This window comes from Pseudorasbora parva, chromosome 22 (genome assembly GCF_024679245.1).
Source record: "Pseudorasbora parva isolate DD20220531a chromosome 22, ASM2467924v1, whole genome shotgun sequence".
Taxonomy (NCBI): Eukaryota; Metazoa; Chordata; class Actinopteri; order Cypriniformes; family Gobionidae; genus Pseudorasbora; species Pseudorasbora parva.
Genome location: NC_090193.1, coordinates 27,621,745 through 27,645,697, shown reverse-complemented (window position 1 = coordinate 27,645,697; position 23,953 = coordinate 27,621,745). Strand labels below are relative to the sequence as shown.

Here is a 23,953-nt window from a genome sequence, read left to right as displayed (position 1 = left end):
ACTTGCGTTTCAGGTTCTCTGAACTGTGTGAACATGGCTGACTCCATTTGGTTTAAGCCAACTACTTTTTCTGCTATTTGATTTTTTTTTTTTTTTAACTCACATTAGTCATTCATCAGATCTTTGCTAAATGTTCCCCAAAGCAGAAAAAAAAATATTTTGCTTGTATGTTTATATTCACTGCATGACCCAAGAAATGTACAACAAATAGACCAAAGTAGAATTATGGTCATTTGGTCATTTTGCCAGTTTTTTTAATGATGTATTTTATCAACACTGCTGTATTTAGATGAAACTTGCATCCTTGTCATTGCGACCACACTCTGAGTGTACCATAGCAAAAGGTTTAAATATTCGTATGACATTGAGATTCCAAATCTCTTTAGATGTCTATTTTGTCGTTGTCAGCCATGTGGTTCTCAACTTTTTTTCAGTGATGTACCCCCTGTGAATTTTTTTTCAGCCAAGTACCCCTTAAACCAGTGCAAAACATATTTGGTTGGGGGAAAAGACTTGAAACTAGAGCACTGTGCCATCAGTGTCTGATTTATTAAACTTTTAGAACATAATTTTGATATTCATAATAGTTTGCTTGTATCACAATAATTCCATAGTAAATGAAAAGGGTATATCTCTGCTATATATTTGTATTGGCTATATTGAGTAAAAAAAAAAAAAACACTTGCGTGTATGTATGTATGTATGTATATATGTATATATATATAATGATTTATTTGTTGCGTCTCACTTAGCTTCCATTAAAACATATATTACAAATGCATTCATTTTCAGACACTAACACACGCTCGTGCGCGCGCGCGCACACAGCGTATTCTTTAAATATATATATATACAAAAATAAGTTTTTACAACTTAACTAGTCATTTTACTCGCTTGCTTTTGGTTTGCAGTATCCATAGCCTAGTTGAAAATAAGAACCTTGTCAATTTTAACTAACCCTCTGTCTGCCGTTTTAATCCTTTCAAGTCTATTCCAAAACTGCATGAGACCTTATTAACGTGTCACAGACTTTGCTGCAGCTGGTTCGACGGTTGGCTGGAGATCCCTGGCGGTGGATTTTCGTCTTTCTATCGTCCCGGGAAACCCTGAGAAGCAGCCGCAGCGTTTAATGAGCTCCATTCATCTGGACCAGCATGACCGAGGCGATTTTTCCCGTCTTGCAGACTGACGTAACAATATTACAATGAAAGGATGCATTTTCTTGGGCTTTATGAAAGTCTCCGCGCTCGTATAGTCACCAGGGGGCATGCACACGTCAATGCAGCGCGGGAAACAATTTAACATCGTAACATTGTAACGTCGGATCTGGGGAACGTTCGAATGGACGTAGGAGCAGCTCCGCGGCTCTTCATATCGCTGTAGTTTGTGTTACGGGAGGTTCCTGCTGCCCCCATCCATCTCTCCGGCTGTTGTTGTGAATTGATCTAACATGGCGACTGTACCCGTGTATTGCATCTGCAGATTACCTTACGACGTAACCCAGTTTATGATCGAATGCGACGCCTGCAAAGACTGGTTTCACGGCAGGTAACCGCAATATTTCGTTCAACAATTTAAGTGTGGATTTGGATGGAAGCGTTTTGCTCCCGTGCGCACATTTTGTATTGCTCTGAAGAGCGAGGGCCGCTTGAAGAAGAAGGCGGAGTTATATTTAGCTGGCTCGGTTGACACATTTTTGTGAACGGTACAAAAAGATTTGCTTTATCGTAAAGCCTTTTCGATGTATTTTCTACGATGTGAGCTCGATCTGCGTGCATCGCACGCTTTGGTCGCGTCTCAGACTGGACGTTGTCGTAGTAGTGAGCCGTGGGTGTCTGCGAACACGAATGGCTTTTCTTTTACTGTCCTTTATTCGCCGTATTCGTCCAGATTTGCTTCTATATCAGTGCTTTACAATGTGTGAAAACTGCCCTTGTCCTTTCTGGTGTTCACTGAAAGAATAATAGACAGCATATGAGCCAGACAGTGCAGATTCAGAGCTGCTCTGCACATTTTAACATGACATCTAGCCATTGTCATAGACTGTATTCATCATGATCAAAACCAGTAAGTTCAGATTTATTCGCCGTATCGGTGCTGTGAAGCATCATTGACAGCAGCATGTAACGTAGGCTAGTCGTAGCAAATGAGTTTAACTCGATCCAACAACGGGAGTTATAATTCGATTTCATCTTAAATTTCCCCCGCTAATCATTTTGTTTTCTTAGCGTGAGCCAAACCTGCGCGAGACGAGGTTTAAAATTCTATTTTGCAAATGTAAACAAAGAACAAGCGTTCCAGTTCACTGACTGATACATTTACGCGCGTTTAATGTTAACCCTTTAATAAGCCCAGTGATTGTTACAGTTCAAACGTTCAATTCATGGAGTCAAGAATGATAATAAGCTACATGACGACTTAACGTTTAACGATCTTAATAGAGTGACAGTTTAACACACAACGCGTTGTAAATAGAATCAGGGTTCCTTCTCGGTTTAAATATAGCCTACGGTTAACTTCATTATTCAAATGTATAAGGAATAGTTTGAATCGACACTAATGTGTTTCTTTCTGTTGGAGTGAATGAGGTTTTACCGCCCTCAGTGCTTTTAAACGTCTGTGACCTCTATACCGAGAGAGTAGGGCGACTGATTCTGAGAGATCAGATGAAGTGAGAAACCAGTTTTAAAGTGTGTACAAGCTGATGTTAACACCGATACATCTTTATTAAGCGGTTTATGATGTATTAACTTGTCAGGAAAAAAAACTATTTTCAGTCTTTGAGTGGCATTACAACAGTGTAGCAGCTATTAATAAGTTGCTAATCGACAGTTCCTTTACAAAGCATTCACCAATACAAAATGTGTGTATAGCATCTGACTTTTTTCTTATTTTTAAACAATATCTGATCTGACAATATCAATAGCTTGGTAGTTCTCCTTTTTATGCTTGCTAGTTCTAAAACACTGATCACACAACTTCAAAATAAATAATGTTATCTATTGCATTTATTTATCTAATTTAAGGCGGTTTATAATAGTTTCTCAATGTGGAATTATAGAATATCTATGGAATAGTGATATTTTTTAAATGTTTACGTTCTATTGTCACTCACACTTATACATAAAGCACAGAAACAAAATGATAACAATATATAGGCTATATTACATTTTTCACTGCTGCAATTAACCGTGACCAGATTAAATTGCTGCATTCATAGATTTATCATTGATATATTGTTACGAAATGCACACTGATGTTTATCATTACTGAATAGACATGCAAAAATATGTGCCCACAGAAAGCTCAGCAAATTTTTGCAGGAACTGGAACGCCTATCATTCTGTTACGCACATCCCTCGCCCATTTGCATGTTGTTTTTTGTAAATATTTTTTTATGAAATGTTTTGGTTAGTTAGATGATGCTCTCATGAAGAGTACACACAGCTCCATTTGACACGTTTGGCTGTATTTAAAGTGTTTTCCAGGCCTGTAAAAGTCATGGAAATTATTATAGTGAATGCACATTTTTGTTTGCTCTGGACTATATTTCCTGGCATGTGGGTAGAGCTTATGTAGAATAGAATTACTCAAAAGCTATGATTATATCTTATTCATGAATGAAGCATTCTTTTTAATCAGGCTTTTTTTAGTCCAAATGATTTGTTAAATTTTTTATCACAAATGACTGGAAAACGAATACTAAATTCAATATAGGTCAAAAAGTGTGGGAACGCTGTAAGTTACACTGCCTGTTCAAGGGCATGTGAACTCTGTAACCTCAGTTTTTACCTCACTTTCACCCCTTAGCAGCCATGAGATCTAAACCAAAATTCTGTTGTTGGAAATTTTAACCGCAAGGCTACTTATTTTTTAAAGAAATTTTAGATAACTTTTATAAACAAATCACCAATTTTCCACCAAAAATATTAACGAGTTCTGCTTCCACACTATATAATAACTTCTTTTTGTTGCCTGAATGAATCATCCTACATTAACAGTCCTACTATATATGTGTTATAAATGTTTAATTCACCTCTGTGATCGGCACACACTTCCCTCAAGGGTAAACATGTTGATATAATGATTTCTGCAGCATTCTGGCTGGCGAAGAGAAGTAAAGACGTTTGATTTTTTTGACACTGCCGTCTGCAGCACACCTCCTGACCACATGCCGCTGTTTGTGGTTGTGGGCGTGTGCTCTCGACTCTTCAGGTGGTAATCAATGACATCATTCCCTTCCACAGGGCAGGATGCCAGCTACAAGTGGCGTATCAGATCTTACATGAGATTTTTCCCATTAACGATAATAGCGACAGAGCACGGGTTTATTAAATAAGTTCTAATATTCTGATTGCACCTGTCTCGAGGTCGACTTTACAGGAAGAATCCTTTAGACCTGCCATATTGTTATGTATATTCCTTCTTGCGTTGTTGTTGTGGTTATTGATTTAATCTGTCACGACAGTGTGTAATTACATTGTCTCAGAGTGAAAAACCAGTCACAGGTTCTTTCAGTTAAATGTTTTTTCCTCAATGACATTTTCTTCACTTCTGCTTTTGTGAGTCGAGCAGTATTTAAAGACTTGTTGTCATTACGCTTTTGGTCATGTTACTTGTCATTCAGACGCCGAATAGAATGGCTGCATTAAGGTACTAAAGATGCTTTCTTAGCCATGACTATTTCCAGAAAGTGATTTTAAGACTTTCTTCTGGGACTGTCAACACTTAACATACAAAATGGCCCCGTAAATAAACATTATCATCATGCGCTCTGCTGCGGATCCATTGCAGACGGTCGTTTTAGCGATTTAGGGTCTATTGTTCCAGTACAAGACATGTTGTATTGAATGCAATTTCACAGAGTGACAAGCTGTGTATTGTGTCTTAAAGGAACAGTTCACATGAAAATGAAAATTACTCACCTTCATGTTGTTCAAACCTAAATGCTGTTTTTTTCTGTGGAACAAAGAAAAAGAATGTTTCACACATTTTTCCAAGTAATATATGACATTTGTATAATTTTAGGGTTTTTTGGGGATGTTGACCTCTATGTTTTATGAATTATTGTTGTTTAAACATTCTTCTGAAGTGTGTGTGTGTAGTCGATTTGCATCACAGATAAAATAACTATATTAATATAGTATAAAAAAGTATAAAAATAATATTTTATTTTTTACAATATTACTGTTACAGTAGTTTTTTTTTTTTTACTTTGTGCGGCACAGTTTATTTAATACAGTTAATGATATTCAGTAATATATTTTAGTATCAACATTGAGACTAATACCATCAAAAGCATGGTACGTATGTGCATTAAATTAATTTATTTTTATTTTAAAAAAATCTTTAGAACACAAAAAAAGTTTCACACTTCCAAATAATTTATGACGTGTACTATTTTCTAGAGTTTTTTGGTTCTTGACCACTGTGGTCGTAAGAAATTCTCCTTTTGTGTTCTTTGTAAGTAAAAATGGCAGATGGGTTTGAAATGACATGGCGGTGAATTATAACTGTACAATATTAATTTTTGTGTAAACTGCTCTTTTAAATCAACAAGAAATTGGCCCCTTTATGGCGGAGTACAGATACTCATGATAAGGATTATCTGAGGAGAGATGAACGTGGAAGGGTGTATTTCACTGCTAATCCTGATGCACGAGAGGGCGGTTTGACCCTTCACACCCACATGCACTCTTTGTTGTCATGAGGTTCTGTGAGACTTGGCTCCTTTCACTCTTGCTATGATTCAAGGGTGCTGACACCACCCACCATCTGAGAGGACAGCATGTGTGATATTCATAAGGCTGCACATAGTAGTTATACCACGCTGGAGGAGTGCCCATAATGGACACTCCCAATTCAATATTTCCTCATGACCCGTGAGCAGCTCCTCCTAATGGCTGGAATGTGTCAGATACATTGGGTTTATATTAGTATAGGAAGAACATTTGCACTGCAGATGGGGTGACAAAAATGCATATAGTGCCTATAAAGAGTGGAGGTTTTTTTTTGACCAGTAAAAACTTATATGAAATAATTATTTAAAAAAATTGTTTATATTCTTTAATGTTATGTTAGTGCACTCAATTAGTTTTAGAAGAATAGTTAAATGAGTGGAGATGACTTGTGTGCCACTAAGTGACCACTGACAACTCTGAAGGAGGAGTTACAAGCTGAAGAAACAGTGATACAGCAACTTCAGCAGCTTAATGGGACAGTGGTAAAGAGAAAGCCACTATTAAAAATGTCACATCTCACATGACATCTCGGCCGTAGTTTTGCCAGAAGGCATGTGGTAAACTCTGAAGCCAGCTGGATGGAGGGTGAGCTTGTTGGCTATCAAACTACACACCATATTTGGTTCATGCTGAACACTGTGCATCAACAAAAATGCACAATTTCCACCACGGTTTATGGACCAGGCTGGTCCCCTGCGGCCTTGAGCTGCCATGGGCCACCAATAACTCAGGACGCGTGGCATAGACTGCGAAACAAAGCAGTCTAACCACTAGGGCCTCAATAAGGGGCAGGAAAATAGCAGTGTCCAGATGTGCAAAGCTGACAGAGACCTGTTCACTCCAAGAAAGTCTATAATATTTGGAGAAATCCATCTGTTAACTTTCCAAATTCAGAATTTCATCAGAATTCACGGCTGGTGCTGAATGGTTGTCAGTGGAAAATCTATGAGAACCAGATCTTTGAATACTTGTGTACGCATATTGCGCTGAGCATTGCAAACTTGTGTTAAAGAGCTGTAATTGACCAGGGTTCATTTGCTGTAACTCATTGCTGATAGCTGCTTTTCCATTTTAATATTTCACTGGATCTATAGACACAAATAGATGCACATCATTTGTTTCTGTTACAGCTGTGTGGGAGTGGATGAAGATGAAGCACCAGATATTGACATCTATCATTGTCCTAACTGTGAAAAGACCCACGGCAAATCTACCTGTGAGTATTTTCCATTCATACTGTGAACGAATGACTTGAATTAGGGTTGTACTAAATTATGTCTTGTTATATGTATATCATAAGTAGTATTTTATATCATATAATGCATTGTTGCATTATATGCAACTACCCTTGAGAAGTCGGGGTCAGTAAGATAAAAAAATCTTTAATTAAGGATGCAATAAACTGATTAAAAAAACAGAAAAGACATTTATAATGCTACAAAATAAATATTTTTTAAATATTTAAATTTTCCAAAATATATTTAGCACAACTGTATTTCTTGAGCAGCAAATCAGCATAATAAAATGATGTCTGAAGGATCATGTGACACTGAAAATTCAGCTTTGACATCACAGAAATAAATTACATTTTAATTTATATTAAAACAGAAAACAGCGGTTTTAAATTGTAACAATATTTCAGAATTTTACTGTATTTCATTACTGTAATTATTTTGTGTTTAAATAATTAAATATGAAAAATATATAAATACATTTTTATATTTAATTAAAGTTAATCATTTTCAATATATTTTTTAGTGAGACTACCATCAACAATTTAGTACATATGTACTGTAAAACAACTTGAAGTATGTTTTACTAGAAAATACTACTACTATCACTATAAATAATACTACATTACAGCTAAGTTATAATAATAGTCTTGTTCCATTACCAAGATTACCAAATACTTCTCTATTAAAATAAATAAAATAAAATCTATTATTATATAATATTCATGAAAATAATATCTTTTAAAATTACACAGAACCATCATGTTGATGTTAAAATCTGTGCACACACATTTTTGTTTTTTCAGTTTGCAAAACTTTTTTTTGTATTAAGTAACTGGTAGCAACGAGAGAGTAAAGTGAATTATGGTTACTACAGCTGAATTAGATTGGTTGGCTTCATCTGTTTATAATTGTAACAGTGAAAAAGAAAAAGAGCTGGAATAAGCATGACACGGGGCAAAGCGGAGACGTCAGACCGGTTCAAAACGGCAGTCAGGTGTTCATAAAAGAGCTGCGCAGCAGGACATTCCCCAGGTATAGTACACGTGCTTATTCACCTTTGTGAAGATCATCCTAGTCCAATGTGAAGTATTTAAAGGGCCAGTGCTTTTGATAATGCCCAAGTCTTTCAGTTTATTCAGTGTCCAGAAGATGGCGCTCCATGATCAGCTTTGCTCATACTCTGAACTTTTCCACCAGACATGTGAAAAAGATTCCAGTATGATGTCTTGGAGAGATTGTGTAGGTGACTGTAGGTAACGTGCTTACTGTGTCTTTTCCACCGCAGTTCAGAAGATGTGGTGGTCAAGCTGTCTGGAAGTCAGTTGACATTGGACTACCTTGAGGAGAATGGATTCAACGAGCCAATTCTCATCCAGAAGAAAGATGGGCTGGGGATGGCCATGCCTGCACCCACATTCTACGTCAGTGATGTGGAAAACTATGTCGGTAAGTGAAATTTAGGAAATATATGTTGTTGATTTTTAGAACCTATTAATGAAAGAAGTATAACAAAACTAAGTGTTTAGAATGGGAAAAAAGTTGTGCTTTGCTTTCCTTCTCAGGATTGCATGTCACTCTAAATGTTGTCTGCTTTTTCATTTAAAGGGCCTGATGTTCTTGTGGATGTCGTTGATGTGACCAAGCAAACAGACAGCAAGATGAAGTTAAAAGAGTTTGTTGATTTTTACTACAGCACAAACAGAAAGAAAGTATTAAATGTGATCAACCTGGAGTTTTCAGACACAAGGTAAGCATGCCTTTTTAAACATTTCACTGCACAATCAAGCATAAACATAATTCAAAACATTATTTTAATACAATTTACATGTCAGTATAATAATATATGTCATGTTTATTTTTATTAGTGCATCATTAAAAAAATATTAATTGGAGTTTGGAGAATTTTTACTATTATTCCCTTTATTTCTCTAGAATGGCCAATATTGTTGAGAGTCCGCAGATAGTTCGGAAGTTATCGTGGGTGGACAACTACTGGCCTGATGATGCATTGTTGGGGAAGCCCAAAGTGTCCAAATACTGTCTCATTTGTGTGAAAGACAGCTACACAGACTTCCACATCGAGTGTGGAGGTGCCTCTGTGTGGTATCACGTACTTAAGGTGACTCCTTCATATTTATTTATATCTCAGTGCTCCTTATTACTACGACAAAAAGGCATTTTAAATTAATGAGTGTATTTTTTTATTCTAAAAGCTTACCATATTTTTATACAGAAAATGTTTATATATTTTATAATTTTATAAAATTATTTAAAAAATGTAATAACTTATAAAGCAATCAATAATCAATTTAATACATAACCTAAGTACATAATATTCTCTAGACTAGTTGATTCTGATTGATCAGTAACTGCATTCTGTGTTCACATATTGTTGTATGGTGGATGTTGAACTGTATATTTGACCTGTGTATTGTATAGGGAGAGAAAATCTTCTTTCTGATCAAGCCCACTTCTGCAAACCTTTCTCTGTATGAGCGCTGGAGGTCCTCCTCCAACCACAGCGAGATGTTTTTTGCTGACCAAGTGGACAAGTGTTACAAGTGCACACTTAAACAAGGGCAAACTCTTTTCATTCCATCAGGTGAGACATCAGGGTGCCAGTAATAAAACATTTTAAAAAATGAAGCTCTAAAATTTCTTTGTTTTTATTTAATGGCAGGATGGATTAATGCAATACTGACTCCTGTGGACTGCTTAGCCTTCTCCGGGCATTTTGTCCACAGTCTGAGCGTAGAGATGCAAATGAGGTCAGTGATCTGCTTCTTTTTCAAGACAAGCTTTGTATATTCATTTTTATAGGTTTCTATAATGCAGTGTGATGATCTCAGTGATAAAAAATCATCCAAGATGGTGCACAAAATGTTGATTATTAATATAATTCAGTCTGTCCTCAAATGTATCTATAAAATAAGTTACATATAATTAAAACGTTTGTGTATTCTATGTATTTTGATGGTTTTGGAATTGAACTGTATTTTACTAAAGTATGCTATTTTAAAAAAAGTATATATACACACACACACACACACACTGTAAATACAATAGGTACAGAGAGTGTGGTGCATACAGTAGGACTATTATGTGGGATTATAAAGGCCTAATGTCTTTGGCTGTTACCATTTTAAATGTTATTACATGCAGTTTGCAGTGACAACTGGAGGACGGTGATGCAATTGGAGCATTCAAGCGTCAAACCTTCGCTGTTCTATTCTTGGCACTTACAAGCCTCTGTAGCAATGAAAAGAAAGAGGGGAAGTCAAGAGCATATGCTTTTGCCTTCTGAAGTGCATTTCTCACATCTGTGAGGCCATGATTTCCTCTCAAGGCACACTTTTCAGTAATCCTCCCTTTGCTTCTCCACTCAGAGCATATGAAGTGGAAAAAAGACTGAAAATTGCCAGCCTCACTCCTTTTTCAAACTTCGAAACAGCATGTTGGTATGTGGGGAAATACTACCTGGAGCGGTTTAAAGGTGAGCGATTCAATGTAAATCAAAAAGTATGTTTTTATTTGGCTTGTTTGTAGGTATTGTAGCTTCACAAAAAGTAAAAGCGGAAAAAGTAAAAGAGGAAGGTGTCAATGTTACTGCGACCATTAACGTTATTACAAACTTAAATCATTCGCACTGAATTCCCCTGTGTGACTCCCCTGAAGTGGCTTCAAAGGTTTTGCTTTCAAAAATTGCCTCTCCATCCTGCACACCACAAGATTTATCCGTAATAGTGAACTTTGGGACTGGAAATAAAAAGATCTAATGTCGTAAGGTAGACTCAAATGGCTTCCTTCTCCCTCGCTTCGTGCGTGATCCTGGAAGGGGCCTGCTGAGCAGATGAGGAGGGTCTGGATACCCGGCGTATTATTGCAGTCATTACATCGGTGCATCGCGGAGTTCACAGATGATTAGCTTCAAAAGGCAGAATCACTTGCTCCATTACAACCTGGTGTTTAAACTCCCCTCATCTGGCCTTGGACTGCATGTTTATATTTCCACCATTTTCCCCCGTCACGTTACTTAATTTTGCCAGATTGCTGTAGCGCACATTGCAAAAAGGACCGCAGTTGGTCTCCAAGCTATCTGATGTTCAGATGGGGGAATCAGCTTTCAAGGTCATCTTTTCAAGGGTTCAACTCTCGTGCGGGACTTCAGGTAGAAAAAAAAGACCTTGGCCCCCCGCCCAGCAGGCCGACTGGGCCACCGCCAGCTCTATTGCTTCCCTTCTCGTTTCACTGTTTCAGCTTTCACTTTATGTTCATGTTATTCATTTAAATGCAGTGTGGAATATATTTCCTGTAGTGGCTGTGTATCCAGTCCAATGTAATCAACGTTGAAGCCGGTGCTCCAAAAAACGCCCATTACTGCACATGACTGTTTTAGGCCCCTCTGGATTGAAGTAATCAGTTTGATATATGAATGGCCTTTGTTATTGAACAGTAATGAGTCAGGTTGAAAATATAGTCCATTTTTATTTCTGGTGTAATGTCGTGGCCCCCTTCTTTCAATGAGTTTCATGCTCTGAGCATTTTTGACAGGGTGACCACGCTCTTAGGCATTGCTGCTAATGATTTAAGGAAAGTTGGACCTTTCATCAATTTGCCTATTTAGAAAACAGCCTTTTCTAGAGAGGATCTTATGTTACGGATAAGGCACTAGTTGAGTGTTTGGATCCAGATGGGAATAATGGCCTCTGATACAAAATTTCCTAAACATTTTGCAGGTTTACATAAGGCAAACAAGCAGCCACCTCCATACTTGGTACATGGTGCCAAAATTGTCAATGGAGCATTCAGATCGTGGACTAAAAAACAGGTAAATATTCGCTTAGACATTTCCGATATTCTGTTTCACTGATTTCAATTAGGTAAGTCGACCGCGACTCTCTTCTTTTGTCTTTTTCCAAAGGCTCTTTTAGAACATGAGGACGAGCTTCCAGAAAACATGAAGCCAGCACAGCTCATTAAAGACCTTGCCAAAGAGATTCGGATTTCAGAGGTGAGACACTGCGTAGTCGTTGGAGACTTTTTTTGTTGGATGTCTTTACTCTCATTTACTCATTTATTCAGATATGATCTTGATGTTTAATATTTAGAATGTTGTTATACATGTTCAATCCACCATTGTCAGAATCGGTAATGGTTGACAACCTCTCCACTGTGTCTTTGAATCAGAATGCAACAAAAGCCATAAAGAGCGAACCCAGCAACTCAAAGCCCCCAGCCGAGGAACCCCCGTCTGCTCTGTCAGAACCAGAAGAGCCCATGTCCCCTGCACACATCTCCTCCCCGGCACGAGATAAGCCAGCTAGGAAGAAAGCCACAAAGCCACCCAAACCACCCAAAATGCCCAAGGCACCCAAACCACCGAAGGAGCCCAAAATAAAAGAGGGTGGCAAAAAGAAAGGGAAGAAAGCAAAAGAAGGTATTTTACCTGAGAAAAAGCCCTCAAGTCTGGCAGCTCTTGAATCCCATGCAAAGGACATCCTGAACAAGATGGACCAGCCCAAAAAAGTAAAGTTTTTTTCAGTCTTATAATATTCAATATACATATATAATATTTATGTGTATGAAACAAATTAAAAGGGTGGATTTTTTGCAATCAGAGTAATTATTATTTCCTCTAAACATTCATCAAAATGTTTAATATTTAAGTAAAATGCAATACAAATTTTGATTAAAAAAATATTCAAGTCAAAAAATAGCTAAATACTTTAAAATATATTTTCTATTTTAATATATAATTTATTCATAAAATGTCAAAGCTGAATTATTCACATCATTACTCCAGTCTTCCACGTCACATGATCCTTCAGAAATCATTTTAATATGCTCAGTAAACATTTATTATTATCAATGCTGAAAACAGTTGTGCTGTTTAATATTTTAATAGAAACCATGATCTATTTTCAGCATTCATTTGGTGAAGAAAACGTTTAAAAGAGCAGATTTTAATGCATCCATGCTGGATTCATGTATTAATAATTTATTTAAAAAATAAAATCTTACTGACCTTAAACTTTTGATAATAAATAAAAAAATGCCAAATTAAGACTTCCAGAAATATTTCAGAATGAGTTTTGAGTTTTTGTGAATATTTTGTAAATATTCAGTGGGGCAAAAAGTATTTAGTCAGTCACCAATTGTGCAAATTCTCCCACTTAAAAAGATGAGAGAGGCCTGTAATTTTCATCATTTCAAGTACACTTCAAGGTACACTTCAACTATTAGAGACAGAATGAGAAGGAAAAAAATTCAGAAAATCACATTGTCTGATTTTTAAAGAATTTATTTGCAAATTATGGTGGAAAATAAGTATTTGGTCACCTACAAAAAAGCAAGATTTCTGGCTCTCACAGACCTGCTTCTTTAAGAGGCTCATTTGTCCTCTTGTTACCGGTATTAATGGCACCTGTCTGAACTCGATTTTTTCTCATTCTGTCTCTCATAGTTGAAGTGTCGCTATGATGAAATTACAGGCCTTTCTCATCTTTTTAAGTGGGAGAACTTGCACAATTGGTGGCTGACTTTTTTGCACCACTCACCCTACTCTAGAACTGTCAGTATGAACTTTTATCCTAAAACAAAAAAATATATTGTTTCTCACATTACACAGCTTTTAAAGACTGGGATGAGTATTATGGAGAAAGAGACGAGTAAACCGAATGACGTCACAAAGTTTGAGATGATTCGAGAGCATAATAAGAACAAGACCGAGGCCAAATGGAAATATAAGGTACGTTTGTAATGTTTACAATGTAAGGACACAATTGTAATGAATAATGTGTAAAGTAATGTTTCCTCCACTGCAACAGATCAGTGCTAGAGAGAGGTTTTGAAAATCCATGCAAATGATATCAAACCCGACAGGTTGAAAAGTAGCACATGGGGCTTTGGGATCATCTAGAAGTGATTTACACGTTTTAGATCAAAACAATCAGCAGAAATAACTCTGCGGCTCAGTCATGCTCTCTGTTCTGGGCTCATCAAAGCAGCAGAGCCCTTTACCCAGCCACAGAGTTTACCTAATGCTGTAATGCTGTCATATCCAAGTCATGCCAGCTAAGTATTTACATATGACTATCAAAATGAGCGTGTTGTGTCGTTATTGTTGAATAACATGGGATGGCTTTTGTAGGAAAAGCTTAATTCCGGTGAACGGAAGGCATTACTGGGCTTTCGTTCAAGGGGGAAAATTCAATGCCAGACAGCCCAGGAATGTTTGTAGTTGCTCCAAGTCTCCTGATCCGAGTGCTCCTTTGCTGCTCGCCAAACATTTGCAGATGGAGAGGAGTCTCTTCTAGATAGTCTTCAAGGTCATCAGTCGCAATGGCTTCAGTCTTTGACGTCTGATCACAGCAGACGTGGCTGACAGATAGCGGCTGAGAAGAGTTTCAAAGCACTGATGAAGTGATTGTTTGGTGTTTCTTTTCATCTCGCAGAACAGCAAACCTGATTCGTTATTGAAAATGGAAGAAGAGCACAAATTTGACAAAAGTCTACTCAGCCATAAAGACAATAAATTTGCATTTTCATTGTCGAATAAGAAGTTGCTAGGGTAAGTGCAGTAGTAAAATTACAATTTTAGGCATGCATTATTAAAAAAGTTAATTTTGTAAAATTACTAATAAATGTGTATATGTATATATGTATATACATATATATATATATATACATGTGTGTATGTGTGTATGTATGTATATATATATATATATATATATATATATATATATATATATATATATATATATACATATACATATATGTGTATATATATGTATATATATATGTGTGTGTGTGTGTGTATATATATATATATATACACACACACATATTTTTTTATTTTTTAAATTACTATGTATAACAATTTATATAATAAATCATTTAATGTGATCGATAGCCCTAATTTTGAGCAATTCTATGTCTTCGTGCGCAAGATGAGTGTCTCCTCTGACAATCCAAGTAATATTCTTTTCATCTGGTTTTCTCAGATCAAAGATGCTCAAGACCCAGACCAATTCGAGTGTGTTTGGCTCAATACAGAACATTAAGGAAGAAAAGCCCAAGCCTGTGAGAGACGAGTATGAGTACGTCTCTGATGAGGGGGAGCTTAAGATCGACGAATTCCCAATCAGGAGGAAAAAGAACGCAGTCAAGAGAGACTTTTCCTGTAAGGCTTCATGATATGCGATCTGGGCCAGGGTGATTTTCTGATTAAATAAAACATAATTTAAGAGTAAAAATTATTATAGACTTTATAATCAGGCCCAGATGGAATCTGACTTCTGTTACATTTATTTAACTGATTTTGGGCGACAAAAATGAGTTAAACTACAGACTTATTGGTATCTGAAAGTGTAAAAAAATGTAACTCTCAAACTCTTTAATAAACGAACACTGGGTGGCGTCCCAAATTAACATTTTGCAATATGCCAATGCTGAGTGAATTAAGCAAAATGTTTCTAGTCATAGATATTTCTTAGGGGCCATGAAACAATGTTTATTTTAATATTTTTTATAATCATATTTTTGTTCTAATAACAGTGGAATTATTATTTTTCTTGAATTAGTAGCAAACAGCTCAGGTATGTGTCACCACATCAAATCCTAGAAAAACCTCCGAAAGTAAATTTCCAGGGACAAGTTGCAGTTGCATTTCCTAATAAAGTTCTAATATTAATTTAATTTAATGAGTTTTTGCTTGTATTTGATGGTGTTATTTTAGGTCCCTGGGTGGCGCATATGTAGAAAACATATGTGTAGAGCGACAGGCATTCAGATTATGTGGAAATCTTTGGATGCTGATTCCATGTGGGCCTGCCTATATTAGATACACTAGTCTTTTAACTGATTAACAATAAATCTTACATTTCATGCTATGTGAGAATAATCTTGAACATCTGACGTTATTTACAGTTTTATCAAACATCAAAGAGCCCATTCAGCCATCGAAAAAGCCAAAGCTACAGCCGTCGGACATGAAGGTAAGCATCAACTCCTTATATAGGGCTGGTTTTGTGTTATTTAACAGAACATCCAAGATATTTCTCTTTAATCAGACAGTGTTAATAACATTAAAATACTGATTGACAGTAAACAGGAAGAAATTAGGCCAAAATTCAAATCTCCAATCTTTATTTCATGAAGTAGCTGATTCATTCCTTCTGGATGCATTTAAAACATTGCAGCGCTGATGTTCTCGGCTTGCGATAATTCACCCATAATGTTCCGACTTAAACCAACATACGGCACAAATCAAAGAGAGCGAGCTGCAAGACAGAGCCAAATATCACCCCAAAACTGATGAAGGAAATAGCTGTGGAGTGAATCAAATGAGAGCGAGAAAGTTAATCATGACAGAGGCCCACAGGCGAACTATGTTAGGGGTTACAAAAGGCAAACAAAACAAAAAAATCACAAATCTAAGAAAAATCCTGTATTATATAAAATGAATAGCTGCACAGCTTGTGTATGTTTCGATGCATTTAAATGATGTACTTCATGTCAGTTTTTTCGCATTGTTATTTCAGAGTCCAGATTCATCAGATGAAGAATCGCTCCACATAGACACAGAGGCCAAGACAGAGGTCAAAGGTCGTAACTCCAAGGTCTCTAAAAAGAAAGGGGGCAGTTCAGCGGGGATTCTGGATCTCCTGCAGGCCAGCAAACAAGTGGGCGGCATTGACTACAGTAACAACAGGTATGCACATTGTTGTCCATATCCTGGTGTCTGAAAGGCATGAGTTAACCGAGTCAGTTAATAAGGCTGAATATGTGATTCACTTTTATTTTAGTTTTCACTTTTAGTATTTAAAAAATATATATATTTTGAGAAGAATTTTAACATGGTATAGTTCAGCATGCTGAGACTATCAGCATGGTAAACGGTTTCTGAGAAATTCATCCCCTATAGAACAGTATCACCTTTAATATAAAATAATATAATAAATAGCCTTATCCTTTTGTTTTTGTGTAGATTTTGGTCAATCCTAGATATTTATTCAATATTTTTGTTGATTTGAATATCTGTCAGTTTAAGGGCATTTTTGCATTCAATCTGCTGTATAAAAAATAAAAAACAAGTCTAAAAAGTTTTTTTTTTTTTTTTAGTTTTAAATGCATATAGATGGACACATTGCGCGGCACCTTGCTGTGTTTGTTTCAAGTTAAAATAGCTTAAAAATACATGTTTTGAGACCTCACATCCTGTTCTACAGTGTTTTTCTCGCTCCATCGGTTTTTGAACACAAGAATGTGTCTTATGTGAAAAATCTTGAATAGTATCTGGTGTACATGACCCTAAACTAGTGTAATTATACAAAGCTTCCTTAAGCAACTAGCTGTTTAGACAATCCATCGACTGGTCAGTCATGCACATCCCTAGTTCATACATTTTCATGATTCATGTGGTATGTTTTGTACATCACACACGCTAATGTGGCCGAGTATGTATTATTGATGTGTTTTGTCTTTGGCAGAGGGCCATAGGGAACATACAATTTACATGATGAAGCATGTTCCTGACCCTTAAAGAATTAAAACACATCATATTTCTAGCTTAACTGTTAGTTCTTAAACCATAAACACATCGAGCACAGGCGTTTCTTCATCTGTCGAACAATGGCTGAAGTAATATTTTGCACGGTTCTTCATAAGCGGTTTACATGTGCTGGCATTATTTGTTTAATCCCTCAGCACTATTAATTTGTCAAATACGGCAAAAGCTTTAGGCCATTCCTCTTCATTTTACTGTTTGCTGTTTTGGGCACATTTTTGATGGTCTATTTCCACTGCGCTGAAAGCTGCAAATCAGCTCAAACACAAAATGAGAAGGAAAACATGGCTAAAATATGTTAATTTCTCAAATTATTTTTTTGTGCTTTTAAACCTGACATATGACTGCAGGATTGCGGGGAGGAAATGCCTCCAGTCAGTTGCGACCACATTAAACAAGCTCTTGACTCATTGTTCCACCTCACTGGTTAATCACTTAATAGGTGGTAATCTGCACGGGCTAAATCTGTATTTTTCTGCTAGTTACCTCAAGCTTGAAAGCAGATGTGGACACAATAGTCTTAGTTCACACGGTAGAATCTTCTTCTGACATGAAAAGATCTATATAAAGAGATTTAAATGATGAGGGAATTCACTTTCAATGGGGAATGAATGTTTAGTGACAGGTAAGTTAGAAAAGCAAGAGGGAGATGTGCAGATTGGTGGTTTTATTGAATGAGCAGATGTGATTATAAGACAGAACAGGTAAGTTCTGGCTTGTGCTTTCAGCTTTGGTTGAATTGAAGGTTCAGTATGAATGAAAGTAGAGACGTTATAGTAAATGCAGGTAACTTTTGGTTGGCCTTTTGAAAACACACCTTGGATTGAATCGTAACTAGGATTTTGTTGGTTTGCCAGGCCCACCCCTTAGTTTTACGTGTTCAGATGATAAAATATGCCTGAGATTTAAGTCCACCTAACAATGTTATACATCAGCTGCAGTGGAAAAGCTTTGGCCATGATTGTCATCAATCATTTGTATGGTGGTTTAAAGGTGATGTGTGTAATGTTTTCAATATTAAAATAATTTACTTATAATTATTACAGTATAATATTTCAATATTGTATATATTTTTTGACTACAAATAAACTATACATATTTCCCTAAAAAGTGCACACAGTGGGGTTCCATTCTATTTTTATGCAGATTTTTGGTTATTGCTAGTTGTTTTATTATTAATTTATACAGTTGTAGTATTTATTAATTTTAAATTTGTTTTTATTTTTATATTTTCAGTTTTAATTGGAATTTTCTTTCTGGTTTTAGTAATTTTGTGCTTTTGTCATTTTTTTATATTTCTATTTAGCTTTTTTAAATTTTACTACTTAAAGGTGGGTAAGTCTTATTTCAAAACCGTTTTAGAAAAAGGACTCGGGCCGAGTGGAATAACAAACTTGTAGCCAATCAGCAGGTAAGGGGCGTGTCTACTATTGATGGTGAGAAGAGCGCTCGCTCTCGCTCTGTGCACGTCATTATTCAAAACACACGAGTCACACATGACGGACATTAGCCGAGAACTAGCCTAATATATGCTGCTTGACTATGCTCGTGTGTCATGTTCGCTTGTTAGTCTATTTGCGATCGTATTGTGTCTCACTTCAGTGATGATAAAGACCCGTTCATTTCCACACCGTATGGAGCATCTAAATCTCCTCAGTGTGCTTCAAGCTTCAGCTCACTAAATGTGTGGACAAGTAAGATACTATACTCCTAATATATGTTTGTTTACTCTTTTCATGATCGATATATCCCTTATCCGGTCATAATTGTAATATGTCATTAGCTGGACTGTTGTGCTTGTGTTCTAGAGAGTTGTTCATGAGAACAGTTTGTGTTTTTGTGATCGCTATTACCCTAATCTTGTCATAATTGTAATATGTCGCTAGTTGGACTGTGTGCTTGTGTACTATTGAGTTGTTCGTGAGAACGGTTTGTGTTTTTGTTATGGATATTCACTTTTTCGTTGAATATTCGACCTGGATTAGTAACACACAGATTCTGCCATAGTCGTTGCCTGGGTTACGTATGTGTGGGGCGGAGATATCAAAATAGGGCCGAGATTGGGGGTAGGGGCGTGTTTGTTTTGGTTATTCGAAATATCCACAACGGTTACCAGATATCCCTTACCCCACCTTTAAACTTATTTTATTTTAGTTCCTTGCCAAGACATTTCTAATTTCATAACATTTATCTAATATTTATATTTGATTTTATTTCATCATTTCAATTTACCCCAAAAAATTATTTGGATAAAAAAAAAAAAATGCTGGATTGAGACACTCAAGATGCACATAAAAATTTTATAATGCACCTAAAATGTACATATTTGCATGCATTTTTTAAATTCAGTAAGTAGACATGAGAATTAGCTACAATGGAAACAAATATACTTAATAGTAAATTCACAACTGTGTATTAAAGAGTCATGTGACTGAATAGTTTGGTCTGGAAATGCTGCATAATTTTGCTAATTGCGAGTTTTAGTATAAATAAAATGTGCAGCTTGGAAACAAATCTACCATCATTATTCTGACCAGTAGTGTCTGTTCATCTGGGAAATATTTCTGCTACATAGTGGTGCAGAAATTACAGACTTCACCTTTAAGTGTCCATCTCCATCCTCGTTGCTCCCCATCACCCGACTCACTTCCTAAAATTCGAATCGCTTCTCATTCCCACTGACACTTGGAGTAATGTGCGTGTGTGTTGTGTATTTCTCATTGATGGACTTACAGTCAGCCACCTGCATCCCCCAGCACACAGGAGGCCATCCAGGGCATGTTGTCCATGGCTAACCTGCAGTCATCAGACTCTTGTCTGCAACCATCCTGGAGCAATAGCCAAGCTAAGAACAACTCGCATAGCAGCTCAGCCAACAAGAAGCAGAGCGGCACGGCCGGAACAGGGGGAAACGGCAAGCGACCAGCCAAACGCTTACCTAAAAAGACGCAAAAAAGCAGCAGTGTGGACAGTTCGGACATGTTCGATGATGACCAGGACCACCTGGACGCATGCTTTAAGGATTCTGATTATGGTAAGTCCTTTAGTTTAAACTGATTGTTAAATTGAATGTTTGCAAAAATCTCATAGCCCATAGAATGTTTTATGAATATCTGAGCATGCAATATATCAAAAGAAAGAGCTGAGCCTCTTCTTTTAAACAAACAAACAAAAAAAAGTTTTATTCTAGCTTCATGCATTCCTTTTTTTATCAACACTTGAATATGTATAGCTTTGTCTTTTTTAAAGAATGTTTTAACAAAAAGTTAAAAAAATCATGTTTTGGTGAAAGACTACATCCATATGATCAGATTCAGAACGATGATCAGACACAGATGGATCAACACCACTAATGCTTTTACAGTTCTATAGCTCGCTTCCTTTACTGCGGTTTTGATCAGGAGATTCTGTGTTTGGCAGGGAAGCGTTTTGTCACAAATAACAGAAAATTTCTGCGTTTGGCGGGGAAAGAGTTAATACATTTTTAACTTTAAGCATGCCACAGTCATGTGTCCAGTCCAGTCCTGTCCATTTTCTGCGTTGACCTTAAATTTGGAATTTTCGTAACCTTGATATGCATATGCAGTTACATGCGTTTCTAATATTTCGATCATTTAGATGTATTGTGCAGCCCTAGTTTGAATAACGAGTAAATGATGGCGTGGTTTTCAATTTTCAGGAAACTGTCCCTTTAAAAACAGATTGAAGTTCTCTAGTACATTCATCTTGGATAGCTTGTTTGCACTATTATCAAGACCAATTAGTTCCTCTGAGACAATTTGTCAAGGATGTTTCATGATGACTTGGAATTGCCCAGGTGTCCTTAGAGCAAAGCAAAACAGTGTAAATCTGCTATATCAACGTTCTGATTAGAGTTTGATTTTGACTTAAGGGTTCTCATTCACTGCAAAGTGACAGGCGTGTTTACTCTCAGCTAGAACTTTTCAATTCCTCCTTTTTGAGTGCTCCCTTTTATAGCTTTTGTGAACCCCTTCCAAGAACAGCAAGACCATTAGAAGCCTGTTAATAATCCATTAGCATGAGTTTTAAACTGTTGTTTTAAATGCTTTTTGATCTGATACCCTAATTAGTCATTACTAGCACGCACATTCCCGTTCGGACTCACACTATGAAAGCGTTTTATCAAGCACACGAGCATTCCTCCTTTCTGTAAACATTTTTTTCTTTTTCTTGATAATTTAATTGTTGGAAATTGCGTGTTCCTGAGTGGTTGAGTTCAAAGAAGCTAGGTGCATGCAGGCCGAGGCAGGGCAAGAAACAGCTGCCGTGCATCTGTGTCACGCTAACATCCTGTCCAATGAGAAAATACTTAGCACTGTAGTTTATGGAGTGCAAAAATAGGGTGGTTTCTCATGTACAAGCTATGTGTTTAAAAGTAATGTGCTTCGACATATTTACATTGCTTTCATTAATGACTTTAGACCATACATATAACACTCCAAGAGTAGGAGAAGTTCCAGTAGAAACAAAACTGGGGGAATCTGTAGAATTAGCTAACTTTTGCCTTTTTTAATCTTTTTTTTTCTCCAGTTTATCCATCCCTGGAATCTGAGGAGGACAACCCAATCTTCAAATCGAGATCGAAAAAAAGGAAAAATACAGATGACACTCCGTATAGTCCAACAGGTAGTTCAAAGTCTACAATTTCAGGTGGGAAATTGACTATAACGTAAATGGAATCACATTATATTCATACTGTTGCAGCACGAGTTGGGCCCACTGTACCACGACAGGAGAGACCAGCTCGGGAGGGGGCACGTGTGGCGTCCATAGAGACTGGACTGGCAGCTGCGGCAGCTAAATTGTCTCATCAGGTTAACGCTTTATGCTCATAATGAAGCGGTTCATTCAATGCAATGCCCAAATGTTTACATATCAGTTTAAAAACAATAACTGATATTAAGAAATTTAAAATCAGAAATTTAATCAGCCAGTATAAAGCACATTTGTGATTGTCTGCAATTGCAGAAACTATAGGCAAAAAGCATTGTTAATGTAATTTTAAGTAATACTTTCTACTTCTAAATTAAGTAAATTCTAGAGCTGCAAGTTTATCAAGTCGCAAAGGCTACAAATTAATTCAATAAATTAATTAACGTTGCGCTGCGTTTTCAGACTGAAACGCTGCATTGTGGGTTTTGTTTTGTTTTGAATATGATCCTGTTTTCAGTGTCTCAGAGTGGCTTGGTTCACAGGAAATGTTGCTCTACACAAACTCATCTCTGCATCTGCTCTGAGTTTGGGCTGCTTATTGGGGAACTTAACATGCACCAACCATCTTCCCAAACTTAAGGAGAAGTGCTTATGAACCAGCTATTGTACACAAAGGAGAAGCGGTGGTTTTCTGCCAAAGTAAAACCTCAGTTGGTTTAACATTTGTAAATTAAGAAATGAAGACAGCCAGTATCAGTATTGAAATTGTGCAGCTGTACTATAAAAGATAATCTTTTTGTATATATAGTACAGTTAAATATTACAATAGTATCCTTTTGAATTCTGTTTAATATCTTTATTTAGTAATAATTATAAATACCATTATATATTATAATATTGATAATCACAAGATTTTGGCCAAATTGTGTAGCCCTACAAACAAGGGCAGCAAACCTAATCAAATATTATCAGAAAAATTGCAAAAAAGTGTAACCCCTAAAGAGTAAAACTATTTATTTAATACAGATTTTGTGGATCTCATTTGCAATCATTACATTGCATCATACCATTCATTTCCAGTGGGGTCCAAATGTCTGACACCACAACATCTTTTTTAAGAACTTTGAAGGTTTTTGATGAAATATGTAGGTCCTGCACTATTTAAGGTCGCAAATTGCTGGAATTGACTATGTGAGCTCCTTTTGTGTCTTGAACCACAATTTGAAAATATAATTGTCAAATCATGCTGGAGAACATGTTCATCAGGTTTTTCCCGAACTTGTGGGAGTTCATGCAGCTCGAGTGAGATTAAAGTTGAAGAAATTTTGAATCCTCTCTAATAGCTTCCATTTTCATTGAACATCTGTAAGACTGATTTAGCTAAATGTGATCCTAACTAGTTCTTGCTACAGGAGGAGCAGAAGATCAAGAAGAAGAAAAAGAGTACCAAAAAGAAGCCCGTGGCTGTAGAGGAGCCTCACAAACTCTCTCACGACAGCAGCTCTCCAGAACCCACCCCAGACTCCGAGACCAACCTGGCCGACCACGAGTACAGCACTGGAACGGGCAAAACCGCCGGCAGCTCGCAACCCATGGCCCCCGGAGTCTTCCTCAGCCAGAGGCGGCCTTCATCATCGTCATCATCTCAGAACACCTCAACTGTCCCGCCAGCAAAAGTCGAACGAGGGAATTCGACGGATGCCAAAGGTGATTTTGAACAAAACATAAATAGGACC

At 36.8% G+C, this 23,953-nt stretch overlaps 1 protein-coding gene and 1 long non-coding RNA gene across 5 annotated transcripts in view; one reads left to right on the top strand and one right to left on the bottom strand.

Annotated features, from left to right (window-relative positions):
• The first annotated feature begins 1,014 nt into the window (after window positions 1–1,014).
• Window positions 1,015–23,953, top strand: part of phf2 (PHD finger protein 2) — a 25,447-nt gene continuing 2,508 nt past the window's right edge. The window contains exons 1-21 of one of the 3 annotated variants that reach the window (XM_067430833.1): window positions 1,015–1,548; window positions 6,872–6,957; window positions 7,894–8,008; window positions 8,262–8,422; window positions 8,582–8,723; window positions 8,909–9,095; window positions 9,416–9,578; window positions 9,657–9,744; window positions 10,363–10,469; window positions 11,713–11,804; window positions 11,898–11,987; window positions 12,164–12,502; window positions 13,605–13,724; window positions 14,431–14,546; window positions 14,980–15,158; window positions 15,905–15,972; window positions 16,519–16,688; window positions 20,300–20,577; window positions 22,095–22,190; window positions 22,269–22,378; window positions 23,618–23,924. In XM_067430833.1, coding sequence (XP_067286934.1) covers window positions 1,451–1,548; window positions 6,872–6,957; window positions 7,894–8,008; window positions 8,262–8,422; window positions 8,582–8,723; window positions 8,909–9,095; window positions 9,416–9,578; window positions 9,657–9,744; window positions 10,363–10,469; window positions 11,713–11,804; window positions 11,898–11,987; window positions 12,164–12,502; window positions 13,605–13,724; window positions 14,431–14,546; window positions 14,980–15,158; window positions 15,905–15,972; window positions 16,519–16,688; window positions 20,300–20,577; window positions 22,095–22,190; window positions 22,269–22,378; window positions 23,618–23,924 — 3,112 coding nt within the window. In that variant the 5' untranslated portion in view covers window positions 1,015–1,450. Of the gene's footprint in view, window positions 1,549–6,871; window positions 6,958–7,893; window positions 8,009–8,261; window positions 8,423–8,581; window positions 8,724–8,908; window positions 9,096–9,415; window positions 9,579–9,656; window positions 9,745–10,362; window positions 10,470–11,712; window positions 11,805–11,897; window positions 11,988–12,163; window positions 12,503–13,604; window positions 13,725–14,430; window positions 14,547–14,979; window positions 15,159–15,904; window positions 15,973–16,518; window positions 16,689–20,278; window positions 20,578–22,094; window positions 22,191–22,268; window positions 22,379–23,617; window positions 23,925–23,953 lie in introns of all 3 variants that reach the window. The other 2 variants (XM_067430831.1, XM_067430832.1) reach the window with 2 other exon arrangements.
• LOC137057791 (uncharacterized) overlaps window positions 16,003–23,953 on the bottom strand; it is a 27,781-nt gene continuing 19,830 nt past the window's right edge. The window contains exon 3 of one of the 2 annotated variants that reach the window (XR_010900504.1): window positions 16,003–16,304. This is a non-coding gene — a long non-coding RNA (uncharacterized lncRNA). Of the gene's footprint in view, window positions 16,305–16,585; window positions 16,719–23,953 lie in introns of those variants that run through there. The other variant, XR_010900503.1, reaches the window with a different exon arrangement.